At 36.2% G+C, this 17897-nt stretch overlaps 1 protein-coding gene across 1 annotated transcript in view; it reads right to left on the reverse strand.

Annotated features, from left to right (window-relative positions):
• The window catches only part of MEIKIN (meiotic kinetochore factor), a 215199-nt gene that overhangs the window by 141682 nt on the left and 55620 nt on the right, over positions 1 to 17897 (reverse strand). The window contains exon 8 of the mRNA XM_067031545.1: positions 12657 to 12727. Coding sequence (XP_066887646.1) covers positions 12657 to 12727 — 71 coding nt within the window. The remainder of the gene's footprint in view (positions 1 to 12656; positions 12728 to 17897) is intronic.

Below are 17897 nucleotides of genomic sequence, written 5' to 3' on the forward strand. Positions count from 1 at the left end.
ACACATATATATGGACTCTAAGGGAAAAAAAATGTCATGAAGAGATTAGTGGTAGGACGGGAATAAAACACAGACTTACTCGAGCATGGACTTGAGGATATGGGGAGGGGGAGGGGTGGGCTGTGACGAAGTGGGGGAGTGGCAGGGACATATATACACTATCAAATGTAAATTAGATAGCTGGTGGGAAGCTGCTGCATAGCACAGGGAGATCACCTCTGTGCTTTTTGACCGCCTGGGGGTGTGGGATAGGGAGGGTGGGAGAGAGGGTGATGCAAGAGGGAGGAGATGTGGGAGCATGTGTGTATGTATAATTGATTTAGTTTGTTGTAGAGGGAAAACTAACACACTATTGTAAAACAATTATACTCCAATAAAGATGTTAATTAAAAAAAAAAAAAAAAGAAAGTGAAAGAATGACAAATAAATTTTCATTGTCATGCAAAAAATAAATAAATAAAAATAAAACTAAACTTTAGAGAAAACATTAAATATATAAATATCTTTATTATGCAATAATCTTCATTTCTAAGACATCAGGAAGCTGCAACTACAAGAAAGTGTATTGCTTTACCAACTAGTGCCTGCACTGAAAACTGTTCAGTGACTGCTTGTCCTAAATTATGTGACTTGTCTTATGCTTTCAAGATGTGTTTATAGTAATATTCAGAGACTTCCCTGGTGGTTAAGAATCCACCTGCCAATGCAGGGGACATGGGTTCGAGCCCCAGTCTGGGAAGATCCCACATGCCATGGAGCAGCTAAGCCCGTGTGCTACAATTAACTTAGCCTGCACTCTAGAGCCTGCAAGCCACAACTACTGAGTCCGTGTGCCACAACTACTGAAGCCCACGTGCCTAGAGACCATGCTACGCAACAAAGACAAGCCATCGCAATGAGAAGCCCACGCGCTGCAACTAGAGAAAGCCCATGTGCAGCAATGAAGAGCCAACACAGCCAAAAATAAATAAATAAATAAATAAAAATAAAGTATAATAATATTCAAAGTTTAAATATATTCAACATAACTGAGGAGAATGCAACTTGAGAATGACAAGATGTTGAGTTGAGGGTAAGGGGATAAAGAGGATGATAAAGAAAGGGGAGGGGAGGGAAGTAGAAGAGGTATAAGGTATTGATATAGTCCAAGCAAAGGAAAGAACAAATGTATGGAGCAAAGAGTGAGGTACTTACTGTCATCTATTAACTCCTTTCTTTCACTGAAGATTTCACACCTTGCATACAGCCTTTTCTCTCACTCCTGTCATCATTCTCAGCAATTTCATCATCCAAGGGGATAACCCAGCCAACCAACTGGTCTCAGTTGCTTGATCTCTGCATTTCCAATAACCTTTTCCCTTCATGGTATTTCATTCACCCTATGATCAAACTTAGCCCTTGCCATCAATAGAAACTATGGAATCAATCAATTCAAATATCTTCCTATATTTGTCCAACCACTGCACAATTATCTTCAGGAAATAAACTTCCCTGTCACTGAAATCTCCAATTTACTGATCCTACAATGTTATGGATCATCATCCATGATCTTTCTCCTGTCTTATTCCTTCCTTATCTACCACCAACCATCATTATAACTACTTTCTTATCGCTTTCTCCTCCTATCACAGATGCCTGACAAATCCCCAGCCTGATGAACCCTAACATCAATATCCACTGTACCGCCAGTGCAATTAAGTGTTGGAGAAAATTATACAATGTGGCATACCAACAGCACCACAAACTCAAAAGGAGCAGCCACAGATTGGCACCTCTTCTACACTTCTCTAGCTTCTCATGACTATTTCAAAATCACCCAATTTTCCTTAAACCTCTAGCCTCCTTCCTTCTACCATCTGCAACTGACATCTTTGGTTCACCCTTCCCTACAACAATAAAAGACATCAAACAGCATCCAACTACTCATTCGAGACTCATAATTTTGGGGGCCCAGTGCAAAATAAAATTGTGGGGCCTCAATGTTTAAAAGCTATTTAAAATGTCAAGATGGTGAAAACAGAGCATTAAATGAAGCATGGTGTCCTTCTAAGCCCAATACCTGCCCTGCTACCACTATATCTACAAGTATACCACAACAGAAATCTCCCTTCTCTTTTAAATGTCAGTTCCTCCACCGGTATTCTGGATCTCATCCTTCCTCATCTTTTCAAGAACTTCTCTCCTCCATATAATAGTATAGGGAAGTTTTATTTTTTATTTTTAAAAATAGCTTTATTGAGATATAACTCACCATAAAATTCACCCATTTAAAGAGTAAAATTCAATGGTTTTTAATACATTCACAGGGTTGTGCAATCATCACCACAGCCTATTTTAGAACATTTTTGTCCCCTCTAAAAGAAACCCCATAACCATTAGCAGTCAATCTCCATTCCATTCCCATCAGCCCTAAGTAACTACTAATCTATGGCTGTCTTTATATATTTGCCTATCCTGGACACTTCTTATAAATGGAGTCATATAATATGAGGCCTTTTGTGACTGGCTTATTTCACAGTGCATAGTTTTTTCAAGGTTCATCCAAGTTGTAGCATGTAACAGTGCTTCATTGGTTTTTATTGCCAAATAATATTCTATTGTATGGATGTACCACATTTTATTTACCCATTCATCAAGAGGTGGACACTGGTGTTGCTTCCACTTTTTGCCTGTTGTGAATAAATGATGTCAAGAACATTCATGTGTAAGTTTTCATAAGGATGTATGCTTTTATTTCTCCTGGGTATAAACCTAAGAGTAGAATTGCTGAGTCCTACAGTAACTCCACGTTTAAAATTTTGAAGAACTGTCAAATTGTTTTACAAATCAGCTGTACTATTTTACATTCACACCACAATGTTTGAAGGTTCTCATTTCTCCACATCATCACCAACATTTATTATTGTCTATCTTGTTGTTTTTTTTTTTTTTTTTTTCGGCCGTGCTGTGCAGCTTGCAGAATTGTAGCTCCCCAACCAGGGAATGAACCCGGGCCACAGCAGTGAAAGTGCCGAGTCCTAACGACTGAACTACCATGGAATTCCCTTATCTGTCTTTTTGATTATAGTCATCCTAGTGGATATGAAGTCATACCTCACTGTGGTTTTGATTTGCATTTCCCTAATGACTAAGGATATTGAGCATCTTTTCATGTACTTACTGGCTATCTGTATATCTTCTTCAAAATAACATAAGGAAGTTCTCATAGACCAGCATCCCAGAAATGGTAAAGCTATAGACAGGAAGAGAAACTTAGGAGCACAGCTTTTGAGAAGGGGCAGAACATGCAAGAGCATAAGAAATGACATTTAATGTAACATGCGACACACAAATTATAAGATGCTTGATTTGTATAGAAAGGTGTGCGTGTGTGTGTGTACGTGAGAGAGAGAGAGAGAGAGAGAGAGAGATGATGGAGTATGAAACTGAGACAGCATGCATGGAAACAGGAAAGGAAAATGTAACCAGGAGGAAGCAAAGAAGCATGGAAAAGAAAACATAGAAGTATGTGGAAGATTTTTCATTGCTTTAGGTTAAAAAAGTGAAATTCAGGTCAACTTCAACTAGATCTCTAGGTCACAGGGAGCTCCACTTGCCTACTGCGTTACATTCAGCTACTCCCTCTTCTTTCCTTCTATTATTCCCATTAGTCCTGAAAAATGAACCCACATATCCCATCTTTAAAAACAAAACAGAATAACTTTCCTCTGACCCTGCCTCTCCCTCTAGCTACTATTCTTTTCCCTTATTTCCCATCAGAGTTAATCTCTATAGATAATCATTACTTCCTTACTTTATTTTTTTCTTTTTTTCCCACCTTTATTGAGGGATAATTGACAAATATAATAATATATATATTTAAAGCATACAAGTGATAATTTGATATATATATACATTGTGGAATGATTACCAAGATCAAGATAATTAACATATCCATCACCTCACATAGTTAACATTTGTGGAGTGTGCATTGTGAGAAAGCTTAAAATATATTTTCAGCAACTTTTAAATTATACAATACCATATTATTAACTATTGTCACCATGCTAATGTCAGACCCTCAGAACTTATTTTTCTTATAACTGAAAGTTTGTACTGTTTAACTACATCTCACCATTTCCTCATCCCCCAGACCCTGGCAACCACTGTTCTATTCTCTGTAATGAAATTGGCTTTTTTCCCCCACATATAAGCAATACCATACAGTATTTATCTTTTTCTGGTTTATTTCACTTAGCATAATGCCCTACAGGTTCATACAGATTGTCGCAAATGGCAAGATTTCCTTCTTTTTATGGCTGAATAATATGCCATTTTCTACATCTATATCACATTTTCTTTATCCATTCATCCAGTGAACAACGTTTAGGTTGTTTCCATATCTTCATTATTGTGAATAATGCTGCAATGAACATGGGAGTGCAGATAACTCCTCGAGATACTTATTTCACTTCCTTTGGATACATACCTGGGAGTGAGATTGCTGGATTACATGGTAGTTCTATTTTTAATTTTTTGAGGAACTGCTACATGGTTGTCCATAATGGTTGTACCAATTTACATTCCCACCAACAGTGTATAAGTGTTCCCTTTTCTCCACATTGTTGCCAATATTTGTTATATTTGGCTTTTTGATAACAGCCATCCTAACAGGTTCAAGGTGATATCTCATTGTGGTTTTGATTTGCATTTCCCTTATGATTAGTGATATTGAGCACATTTTCATATACCTATCGACCACCTGTATATGCTCTTTGGAAAAATGTCTATTCAGGTACTTTTTCCATTTAAAATTTGAATTATTTGCTTTTTGCTCTTGAGTTATATAGGTTCTTTATATATTTTGTATATTAACCCCTTAGAAGATATGTAATTTGCCAATATTTTCACTTGTTCTGTAGGTTACCTTCTAAATTTACTGACTGTTCCTTTTCTATGCAGGAGTTCTTTAGTTTGATGTAGTCCCACTTGTTTATTTTAGCTTTTGTTGTGTGTTCCTTTAGTGCCTTATCAAAGAAATCATTGCCAAGACCCATGTCAAGCTTTTTCTCTATGTTTTCTTCTTGGAGTTTTAGGGTTTCAGGTCTTATATGTAAGTCTTGAATCCATTTCGAGTTAATTTTTGTGACTAATGTAAGATGGGGTTCCAGTTTCATTCCTTTGCATGTGGATATCCAGTTTCCCTATTACCATTTATTGAAGAGACTATCCTTTCCCCATTTTATGTTCTTGGCACCTTGTCAAAAATCAATTGGCTATATGTGTGTAGGTTTATGTGTGTGCTCTCTACTGGTCTATGTGCCTCTTTTTATGCCAGTACCATACTGCTTTCAGTTCTATAGTTTTGTAATATAAATCGAAAACAAGAAATGTTATGTCTCCAGCTTTTTTCTTTCTCAAGATTGCTTTAGCTATTTTGGTTCTATTGCGGTTTGATACAAATTTTAGAATAGTTTCTCTATTTCTGTGAAAAATCCCATTGGAATTTTGATAGGGATTGCACTGAATCTGTTGATTACTTTGGATAGTATGGACATTTTCACAACACTAATTCTTCCAAGCCAAGAATATTGGGTATCTTTCCATTTATTTCTGTCTTCTTCAATTACTTTCATCAATGTCTTACAGTTTTCAGTGTACAGGTCTTTTACTTCCTTGGTTAAATTTATCTCTAAGTATCTTATTGTTTTTGATGCTACTGTAAATGGGATTTTAAAAGGAAAAACCTGTTTTACCTCTTATGAGTCTTTCTCCTGTGAGTCTACTTTACTGCTTACACAAAACCCACACAGTCTGGTCACCAAATGCGTGTGGGGGTTTCCCCACAACAAGCAATTCTCTACAACGCCAGCTAGGCAGCCTACAGTTCAACTCAATACTAACACTATTTTCCTGGGGATAGTGTCAGATCCCACAGGTTAAGGGCTCAGTCTCACAAGACTGCTCCCATCTTACTTCAGATGACAATCGTGAGTAGTAGGTTACCCACAACTTCTGTCTGATTCGGATACAAATCAGAGGTTCCTGTCACCCCCACCTCAGGTTTGATTAATTTGCTAGGGCAGCTCACAGAACTGAGGGAAACACTTACTTAAGTTTACCAATTTATTAAAAGATATATATGAACAGCCAGATTAAAAAAACACATAAGGTGAGGTCTGGGAGAGTTCCAAGTGCAGGAGCTTCTGTGCTCAACCTGGAAGCTCTCCGTACCCTCTACTATTGGGACTTTTATGGAGGTTTCCTCACATAGTCATGATCAATTATTAACTTCATTTCCAGCCCCTCACCCCTCTCTGGAGAAGGGGAGGCTGTGGGCTGAAAATTCCAAGCTTCTAATCATGGCTTCATTTTTCTGGTGACCAGTCCCTATACTGGAGCCATCCAGAAGCCCATCCAGAGTTGCTTCATTAAAACAAAATATCCACTGGTACTCTTATCACTTAGGAATTTACAAGGTTGTAGGAATCCTGTGTCAGGGATGAGGTCAAAGACCAAATATTAAAACAAAGAGATGCTCCTAGCATTCTTACACTTCAGAAATTACAAGGGTTTAGGAGTTCTGTGCCAGAAACTGGGGGCAGAGACCAGTATATATATATTTTTTCTATTATCTCACAGGATTGCCTTCTAATTTCTCTTTCAGATATTTTTTTGTTAGTGCATAGAAATGAAACAGATTTTTGTATGTTGATTTTGTATCCTACAATTTTATTGAATTTGTTTATTAGTTCTAAAGGTTTTTGGTGGAGTCTTTATGGTTTTCAATATAGGATCAAGTCATCTGTAAACAGAGATAATTTCACTTCTTCCTTTCTTAATTGGATGCCTTTTATTTCTTTTTCTTGCCTAATTGCTCTGGCTAGGACTTCCAATACTCTGTTGAATAGAAGTGGCAAGAGTGGGCATCCTTTTCTTATTCTTGATCTTAGAGGAAGGGCTTTGAACTTTTCACCACTAACTATGATGTTAGCTATGCACTTGTCACATATGGCCTTTATTATGATGAGGTACATTCCTTCTATACCTAATTTAATGAGCGTTTTCATCATGAAAGGATGTTGAATTTTGTCAAACGCTTTATCAACATCTATTGAAATGATCATATAGTTTTTACCCTTCATTCTGTTAATGTGGTATATCACATGAATTTATTTCCCTATGTTGAACCATCCTTGAGTCCCAGGGATAAATCTCACTTGATAATGGTATATGGTCTTTTTAACGTGTCCTTAAATTTGGTTTGATGGCATTTTGGTGAGGATTTTTACATCTATGTTCAGCAGGGATATTGGCCTGTAATTTTCTTTCAATGCCCTGATCTGAATTTAGTAACCATGGTAATGCTGGCCTCAGAAATGAGTTTGGAAGTGTTCCTCTTCAACTTTTTGGAAGACTTTGAGAAAGACTCGTATTAATTCTTATTTTATTTTATTTTTTTTATGTGGGATCTTCCCGGACCGGGGCACGAACCCGTGTCCCCTGCATCGGCAGGCGGATTCTCAACCACTGCGCCACCAGGGAAGCCCTCATATTAATTCTTAAAACGTTTGGTAGAATGCACCAGTGAAGCTAGCTGGTTCCTTTTATTTGCTGGGAAATTTTTAATTACTGATTTAATCTCCTTGACCATTATTGGTCTGTTCAAATTCCCTATTACTTTGTGATTCAGTCTTGGTAAGTTGTACATTTCTAGGAATTTATCCATATCTTCTAAGTTATCAAATTTGTTGATACATAATTATTCATAGAAGTCTGTTATGACCCTCTGCATTTCTGTGGTATTAGTTGTAATGTCTCCTCTTTCACTTATAATTTATTAATTTGAGTCATCTCTCTTTTTTTCTTAGTCTAGATAGAAGTTTCTCAATTGTTTATCTTTTAATGAAAACAACTTTTAGTTTAGTTAATCATTTTTATTGTCTCTCTAGTTTCTATTTCATTTATTTCTGCTCTAATATTTTAATTTTCTTCCTTCTGCTAACTTTGGACTTAGTTTGTTCTTCTTTTTCTAGTTCCCTGAAGTATAAGATTGGGCTGTTACTTGAGGTCTTACTTTTTTCTTAATGTAGGTGTTTATCACCATAAACTTCTCTTGTAAGCCTGCTTTTGATGTACCCCATAAGTTTTGGTATGTTGTGTTTCCATTCTCATTTGTCTCAAGATATTTTTAATAGCTCTTTTGATTTATTTTTTGACTCATTGGTTTTTCATAAGTATGTTGTTTAATTTCCAAATATTTGAGTTTTCCAGCTTTCCTCTTATTGTTGATTTTTAGTTTTATACCATTGCAGTCAGAAAATATACTTGATATAATTTCAATCTTATTTAATTTGTTAAAGACTTGTTTTGTGACCTAACATATGATCTATTCTGGAGCATGTTGCCTGTGCACTTGAGAAGAATGTGGATTCTACCGTTGTTGGGTGGAATGTTCTGTATATGTCTGTTAGGTGCATTTAGTCTGAAGTGTAGTTCAAGTCAAGTTCATTATTTCCTCACTGATTTTCAGTCTCAATAATTTATCCATTCTTGAAAGTCAGGTATTGAAGTCCCTTACTCTTATTGCACTGCTGCCTATTTCTGCTTTTAGATCTGTTAATAATTGTTTAATATACTTTGGTGCTTCAAAACTCAGTGAGTATATACTTACAATTGTTATATCCTCTTGATGAACTGACCCCTTTATCATTATATAATGGCATTCTTTGTCTCTTATTGCAGCTTTTGACTTAAAAATCTATTTTGTCTCATATAAGTATAGCTACCCTTGCTCTATTTGGGTTTCTATTTGTATGGAATAACTTTGTCCATCCCTTCACTTTCAGCCTTAGTGTCCTTAAAGCTTAAGTGGGTCTCTAGTAGACAGCATATAGTTACTTTTTTTTCATTTAGCTGCTCTATATCTTTTAAATGAAGAATTTAAAACATTTACATTTAGAATAATTACTGAGAGGTGCAGATTTATTGATAGTAAGGACTATCACCATTTTGTTAATTGCTTTATGATTATTTTATAGTTCCTTTGTTCCTTTTTTCCTCTATTGCTGTCTTTCTTTGTGAATTGATTTTTTTTTTCTAGTGGTATGCTTTGATTCTTTTCTCTTTATCATTGTGTATCTCTCACACACTTTTGCTTTTTGATTACCTAAGGCATTCATAATACATCTCATAATAGTATACTTTAAGCTGAAAACAAATTACCTTCAATTGCATTTAAAAGTTTTACACATTTACTTTCCTCTCCACACACACATTTTGTATTGTTTATGTCCCAATTTGCTTCTTTATATATTTTATACTTTCTCAATTTCTATAACTCTTTAACCTATTCCAATCAAGTTTCCTTACTAGTCCACTAAAATTATTCTTGCCAAAGTCATCAATTTCCTTCTTGATCCTAAATGCAATTGACATTTTAAAAATTAACAAACTTCATATTTTACAGCAGTTTGAGGTTCACAGCAAAACTCAGCTGAATGTACAGAGTTCCCATATACCCCTTTGTCCCCAATCATGCACAACCTCCCCTACTATTAATACACTACACCACAGTGGTACATTTGTTAAGATAGACAAACCTATACTGACATGTTTTTTCCTTCTCCCTGAAGAATTTTAAATAGTTCTTACAAGGCAAGCCTACTGGCAACAAATTCCCTCAATTTTTGTTTGTCTGAGAAAGTATGTATTTCTCCTCCACTTTGAAGGATAACTTCACAGGGTACTGAATTCTAGTTGGTGGTTGTCTTCTCTCAATACTTTAAATATTTCACTTCACTCTCTTCTTGCTTGAATGGTTTCTGAGGAGAGGTCTGTAAATCTTATCTTTGCTCTTCTATAGGTAAGGTGTTTTTCCTTCTGGCTTCTTTCAAGGTATTTTCTTTGTTTGATTTTCTGATGTTCAAATCTGATATTTCTATATGTAGTTTTGGGGGCATTTATCCTGCTTTGTATTCTCTTAATTTCCTGGATCTGTGGTTTAATGTCTGACATTTTAATTTGGGAAAATTTTTAGTCATTATTGTTTCAAATGTTGCTTCTGTTCCTTTCTCTGTTTCTTTCCATCTGGAATTCTAATTATGTATATGTCACACCTTTTATAGTTGTCCCACAGTTTTGGGTTTTTTTTTCAGTCCTTTTTTCTCTTTGCTTTTCAGTTTGGGAAGTTTCTATTGTCATGTCCTCAAACTCAGATATTCTTTCATCAGCTGTGTCTATTCTACTACTGAGTCCACCAAAGGCACTCTTCATTCCTGCTATAGTGTTTTTGATCTCTAGCACTCCTTTGATTATTTCTTAGAATTTCCATCTCTCTGCTTATATTGCATGTTGTCTACTTTTTCCTATAACTGCCTTAGCATATTAATCATAGTTATTTTACATTTCTGGTCTGATCATTCTAACACTACCTCCACATCCGACTCTGGCTCTGATGCTTATTCAGCCTCTTTAAACAGTAATTTTTGCCCTTTAGTATGGCTTGTAATTTTTTGCTATAATGTGGACAAGATGTACTGGCTGAGAGCACCTGTGTTGAATACGTCTTTAGTAATGCACTAATAAACTGTAGGGATGGGGAAGCATTCTGCAGTTCTATGATTAGGTCTCAGTCTTTTATTGAGCCTGTGCCCCTGGACTGCAAACATCACTGGTTCTTCTAAGTTTTTTCCCCCTTGAGTTGAGACAGGATGGCTAGAAAGGACCATCTTGTAGTAATTGGGTACTTCCATTCTCCCATGTGGAAGGCTAGAGGGAGTTGGAATTGAATAATTTCCTTCCTCCACTTGGAAGGGGAGAGCTGGCTGGAATCAGGTACTTCCCCTCCCCAGGTAGGTTAGGTTCTGATAAAACCCCAGCAAGTTAGGCTATTGTAAAACACTTTCTGTTGAGGGTAGGCTTTGTTAAGAACAGAATATTCTGATGTACTTCAAAATGGTTCCTTTTCCCTTTCCACTACCAGAAGCATGAGGGTATTCTTCTCTGATATTCACTGTGAGGATCTGGTAGAGTTTCTGGAGGTACAACTCACAAAAGTGTGGAGGTTCCTCTGATGACTGGGCCCCTCTTGAGTTTTTAACTTTCAGAGTTGTCCACACTGAGCCTTCAGCAATTCATCAATCACACTTTTGGGTTTCCCACCCCAGCACTGGTTCACAGGGAGGTTTCTGTTCATGTGTTTCTGCTCTGGTAGTCATTATTCTCTGTATCCACATATTTGTCTTTCCATATTTTGGTGTAGCAGTTTACCATGTGACCTTACTTACTTCTTTGACAGATCTATAAAGAGTTGCTTATTTTTCAGTTTGTTCAGGTTTCTACTTGTTGTTAGGACAGAGCAGTGACTTCTAAGTTCCTTCCATGTTGGAACAGAAACTGGAAGTCCTCCAATTTTTCAAAATTCTTTGTAACACTGGACCTCCAAGCAGCACTCAGCATAGTTGGCCACTCTCCCCTTTAGGAGCAAAAGCTCTCCTCCTTTACCTTCTATGATACCATATACTGTTTATTTTCCCTGTTCTCTCTGTCCACTTTTCCTTTTCCATGTGACTGTAGAGTTTTTCAAGAACTGATCCCGGACCGCCTTTTCTTCCTTACTCTCTAGATACTCTTTCCCAGGTGATTTCACCCATTACCATGAATTTTAAAATATCTATAATATTGTATACTCCTGTTCTGTTTTCCTGACCTGGAAACTTACAGCCAATGGCCCTTCCAACATTTTCATCTTCATGTGCCTTCAGATCTCCCGCCTTTCCTATCACATTATATAGCATCTTTATCCATCAAAGCTGCTTAAGACACAAACCTAGAAGCCTTTATTGACACCTCTCACTCTTTCATCCTTTATGTATGTCCAATCCATAAACTCTATAGGCAAAATTATCTTCAATCCACGCATATTTTTTCATTTCTCCTACAAAACATCCTAGTTAAAGCCACCACAATCTCCCACCAAAACCTTTGCAACTTTCTATTAATGAATCTTCCTGCTGATACTCTTGCCCTCTTTCAATCTGCTCCCCAAAGTATATAGTGACCATGCGGTACAGTGGAAAAAGTACAGGTTTTAGATTGAGAAAGACTTGTCACAAGCTCCTCAAGCATATTGGTTAATATATAAACCTCATTTTTCTCAGCTATAAAATAGCTAAAAAATAAAACAAATGAAAAACTTACCTGATAGGAATGCTATAAAAAACATATAATTAATGAAAAGTGCTTAGAATAATACTTAACACTGAGTAGCCACTCAGATAGTAGCTCCTGTTATATACAAAATCAAGTCTGAATTCCTCCCCAAAGACCTCTAGATTCCAGGTCTTATGTACTGATTTACAGTTCCTTAGCATAGAACACCACTGTTCTGGCTACAGAGCAAATGTGTTATTTTCACTTTAAATTAATTACTAATAGACATCTAATTTAAGGAAATTGGAAAATTTTTAAGTTTTAATCCTCTTTCATTAACTTTATATAGAGTATATATTCATGCAACAATAATCCAATCTAATTGCTAAGCTCCAAAAATGTTTTCCATTATTGGCTTAAATAGCTGAAAAATAATTCCTATAAAAGTGTTGTTTAAAAGAAAATAGTATGTCCCATATTAGTGAAATTTATGATTTATAAGGTTATTCTGCTTCAATACTTGCTTTTTTCTTTGTTTTTTGAGGGGTTGAAGGGTAATTTTTCTCAGCAAGTAAAACTCCACAAGATGCATTATCTATAATAAAAATATACTTTAGTATTTTAATTATTTAACTTGTCATTAACTCTAAGTACAGAAAAGAGAACTCAAATTTGAGAAAAAAATGGATTTTTAATGACTGATTTTGTAATAGTTTTAGAAGAAAAGCTTAATGTATGTTGAACAATCTGACTTGCTACAGATAGGAGAAAGAATTATTAAAACTACCTTTATCTCAAGAGCTCCAGGTTTCACAGGAGTAGATAAACTGTATATAAAAGATTTACCTTTCAATTAGTAGAGAAAGTTGCATGTAATTAGAACTCTTCATTAATTATCCTTCCATTTCTACTATTCTGTATTTTCAGTCTCTCCCTATCTACTCCAACTTTTCTACCAGCATTTAAAACATACTCAGGCCTCTTTCATCTTACCAAAACCTTTATCTGTACCCCAAACGCTTTCCTGCTACATAGATCCCAATAGCCTTTCAAATCACCTCCCTCTGTAGTCCACTATCCACACTGTATACCTAAAATAAAAATCTAATATCTGCTTAACACTCTTTAAAGGCTTTCCACTGCCCTCAAGTTAAAACTTAAGCTCCTTAAACTGGCATACAAAATCCTATTTTTATTTTTTATTTATTTTTTTATTATTTTTTTTAACATCTTTATTTGAGTATAACTGTTTTACAATAGTGTGTTAGTTTCTCCTTTACAACAAAGTGAATCAGTTATACATATACATATGTTCCCATAACTCTTCCCTCTTTTGTCACCCTCCCTCCCACCCTCCCTATCCCACCCCTCTAGGTGGTCACAAAGCACAGAGGTGAACTCCCTGTGCTATGCTGTAGCTTCCCACTAGCTATCTAATTTACATTTGGTAGTGTGTATATGTCCCTGCCACTCTCTCACATCGTCACAGTTTACCCTTCCCCTTCCCCATATCCTCAAGTCCATGCTCTAGTAGGTCTGTGTTTTATTCCCATCCTAGCACTAATCTCTTCATGACATTTTTTTTTTTTTTAGATTCCATATATATGTGTTAGCATACGGTATTTGTTTTTATCCTTCTGACTTACTTCACTCCAAAATCCTATTTTTATAATCCCTGTATCGCTTACATATTTCCAGCCTCATTGCAGATTAAACATAGGATGCCCACTTAAATGTGAATTTCAGATGAATTACAAATTCTTTTTAGGGTAAGTATTTTCTGTGTAATAGTACAGCCTAGGCAATGTTTATGACATAATTATATTAAAAAATTATTTGCTGCTTTTCTGAATTCTAATTTCACTGGGCATTGTGTATCTTTATTTGCTAAATCTGGCAAACTTTGAGGCTAATCATTCCTCTCATCTTCATCTCCCAATGTAGAGAGAAGCTGTAGGTTTGAGAGTTCTGTAAAAGGTAAAATTAGTACTAAGACTTGGTAATAGATTAGAGACAGAAATGACAAACAGGAAGGTGTTGAGGATGATCCCATGTTTTGGTTTACTAAGCCACATTTGTTGAGATGGAGGACACTGGAGGAGGAAGACTAGGTTAGGTCTTGGTTGTAACAATTCTCAGTCATCAACCCTTGTTTTATTTGATCTCTTGGAAAATTTTGTTACAGCTGTTTCTAAATGTTGAAGTGTTCTATTTACATTCTTTTTACATGTCTCTTTTCTATTTCTTTTCTCTTCCTAAGTGACTCACCTACTCTAATGGCTTCAAAACATCTATATCTGACTCTAAATATGTATCTGCTGCCCCAGTCTCTGCCCTGAACTCCGGACTCTTGTGTCACAAACTGCTTTCACGACATCTCCAGCTGAAGGTTAAAAATCCTCTTAACATTTTAATATTTTCTTAAGGTACTCCATATGTACAGTAATGGGAACAAATCTTATATTTACATGTATTCATCCATATAATTATCACCCTGATCAAGACATAAAATATTTCCAACACCCCAGAAATTTCCCATGTTTTTTCCCAGTCAGCACCCCCTTTTTAAAGATTACCACTATTCTGACTTCTGTCAGCCAGAATAAGTCTTGCCTGCTCTTGAACTTCATGTATATATATATATATATATATATATATATATATATATATATATATATAAAATATGAGTATATACCTGTTTGTGTTTGCATTCTTTCATGTAACATTATGTACACAAGCTGACAGATCAAATTTAATATGTGCAAACCAAAGACTCTTAATTATTCTCCTAACTTGCTCTGCCCTACAATGTTCCTATCTCAAGAAATGATACCACCATTCATCTAGTTGTTCAAACCAATAATTTAAGTCATTCTTCATCGAGAGATGAATGGATAGAGATGTGGCACATATATACAATGGAATATTACTCAGCCATAAAAAGAAATGAAACTGAGTTATCTGTAGTGAGGTGGATGGACCTGGAGCCTGACATACAGAGTGAAGTAAGTCAGAAGGAGAGAAACAAATACCATATGCTAACACATATATATGGAATCTAAGAAAAAAAATGTCATGAAGAGACTAGGGGTAGGACGGGAATAAAACACAGACCTACTAGAGCATGGACTTGAGGATATGGGGAGGGGAAAGGGTAAGCTGTGACGAAGTGAGAGAGTGGCATGGACATATATACACTACCAAACCCAGGGTGGATAGCTAGTGGGAAGCAGCCGCATGGCACAGGGAGATCAGCTAGGTGGTTTGTGACCACCTAGAGGAGTGGGATAGGGAGGGTGGAAGGGAGGGAGACACAAGAGGGAAGAGATATGGGAACATATGTATATGTATAACTGATTCACTTTGTTGTAAAGCAGAAACTAACACACTATTGTAAAGCAATTATACTCCAATAAAGATGTTAAAAAAAAAAGTCATTCTTGACTTTTCTCTCTTACCCAACAACCAGCCTAATCAGAAAATCCTGGCCCATCTGCCTTTAAAATATATTCCAAATCAGACCACTATCACTTTAGTCTCAAACACCATTATCTAACCATTGCAATAGTTTATTTGACAAGGTTTCCTTGCTTCTACTCTTACCCCTTAGTCTATTATCCACATAGTAGCCAGAGTGATAATTCTAAAATATGTACCTGATCATGTCATTCCTCTGTTCTAAGATGCACTTATCAACACATTTAGAAAAAAATCCCTACTCTTTGCAATGGCATATGAGGTTACATTACACCACTTGCTCACCGACTACAATTTCAACCATTCATTTTTATTTTCTCATCTTGCTCCAGTCACACTAACCTCTTTTCTCTTCTTCCAACATGCTAAACACATTCCCATCTCATGGCCTTTTCACTTGTGATTCCCTTATGCCTGGCATGCTCTGCCACCAGATTTTCACATGGCCCACTCTCTCACTTCAAGCTCTGTGCGAATGTCACCTCCTCAGAGAGGCCTATCCTGATTAGCCTGTCTAAAACAGCATCCCTAGTCACACACTCTGTTTTTACCCTTCTTTATTTTCCCTCATTACTCTTATTTTTGATGTTGTGATATATATGTATTTGTTTACCTGTTTTTATCTGTTTATTTTCTTTCTTTCTCCACTATAACATAAACTCTGTTAGGGCAAGAAATTTGGCATGTTCCCCAGCAACTAAAACAGTTTGTGTTACACTGTAGGTGCTTAATAAATATTCATTGAATGAGTGGAATTAACCAATGATGAGATAAGGTGTCTCTGAAACATCCAAGCAGAGATGTCCAGAAGGCAGCTATATATAAGGGTCTTACCTCAGAGGAGAGTCTAGAATGGAAAATTTGGAAGCCCTGACTTTTATAGGACACTTATACATATCAGGGGGTGGACCGAACAGAGATTAAAATCTAGGAATCAGCCTTTAAGAACTCCCACATTTAATAGCTAATAGCAGTAGATAAAATTGCAAAGAAGACTGAGTAGGAGATGTCTGAGAAGTAATTTCTTGTTTGTTTGTTTCTATTATTAGACTATGAACCCTTGAGGGCAGGAATATAGCCATTTCTTGGTTTCCTAACACTTAGTAAAGAGCCTGACAAACAACTGGAACAAACTTGGATTTGCTGAATTAAGGAATGTGTAAAAAATAACTCTAGAGCAAGATATAATTTTATTTGAAATTTTAAGTCAATCAACCACATAAAAGTAAGAATATAGAAGCATACATAATTACAGAATCAATATTCTGCCTTACTACCAGGCTTTATAAATAATAGTTTCCACAGCCAAAATCTGGCATGAACTAGATAAAATCATGATTGTTTTTGATACCCTTACCAACTTTCCTTTCCATATCTTTCTTCCCTTGTTCACAAGTTCCTTAATTGTGATCTATAAAGCAAATCTTCCTTCTAATGCTCACCCTCCAAGGTAGTAGGTGCTATTCTTTCCAAGGATGTGTGCTTTTATAAGTTTAGCTATTTTTTTTGTGTGTGTGTGGTACATGGGCCTCTCACTGTTGTGGCCTCTCCCATTGTGGAGCACAGCCTCCAGATGCGCAGGCTCAGCGGCCATGGCTCACGGGCCCAGCCACTCCGCAGCATGTGGGATCTTCCCAGACCGGTACACGAACCCATGTCCCCTGCATCAGCAGGCAGACTCTCAACCACTGTGCCACCAGGGAAGCCCCTATAAGTTTAGTTTTTATCACTAGGTACATTTCCCTTAGAACAGAAACCATCTTAAGCATTTTTATACCCACACTTCCTAACATAATACCTGGCATTTTCTAAATGCTCATTAAGACAACCACTTAAAGTGAAGACAACACCAAAAAACTCTTCTTTTTTCAGTTCATACAAACATTTATATCCATCAGGAGCAAAGCAAGCAATTCTTTAAATTTATTCCCAAACAGATGCTATAAAACTTGTTGCAGGAAATAAAGAAAATAAAAATCTGAAATACAATAGATGTTAATAACGTTGTAAAGGTCTTGTTGCGTTTATTCTAATAGTAAATTAAATAACAGAGGGCCAAAAATGCAAGGCACTTTTTTGATTCTTTTATTTTTCAACCATCACACATAACTCCAATGCATCTGTTTACTGATTATCTTCCTCTCCTACGACTGAAACTGACAAGGTCAGGGAAAATACATCACTCCCTATCGGTATATATAGTAATGCCTAGTACAGAATACATACTAAGTAAATGTTTATTAAATGAATTAATGATGGGTACTGTGGGGATAATTAAGACCTAACCT

The sequence above is a fragment of the Kogia breviceps genome, chromosome 4 (genome assembly GCF_026419965.1).
Source record: "Kogia breviceps isolate mKogBre1 chromosome 4, mKogBre1 haplotype 1, whole genome shotgun sequence".
NCBI classification, from domain to species: domain Eukaryota; kingdom Metazoa; phylum Chordata; class Mammalia; order Artiodactyla; family Physeteridae; genus Kogia; species Kogia breviceps.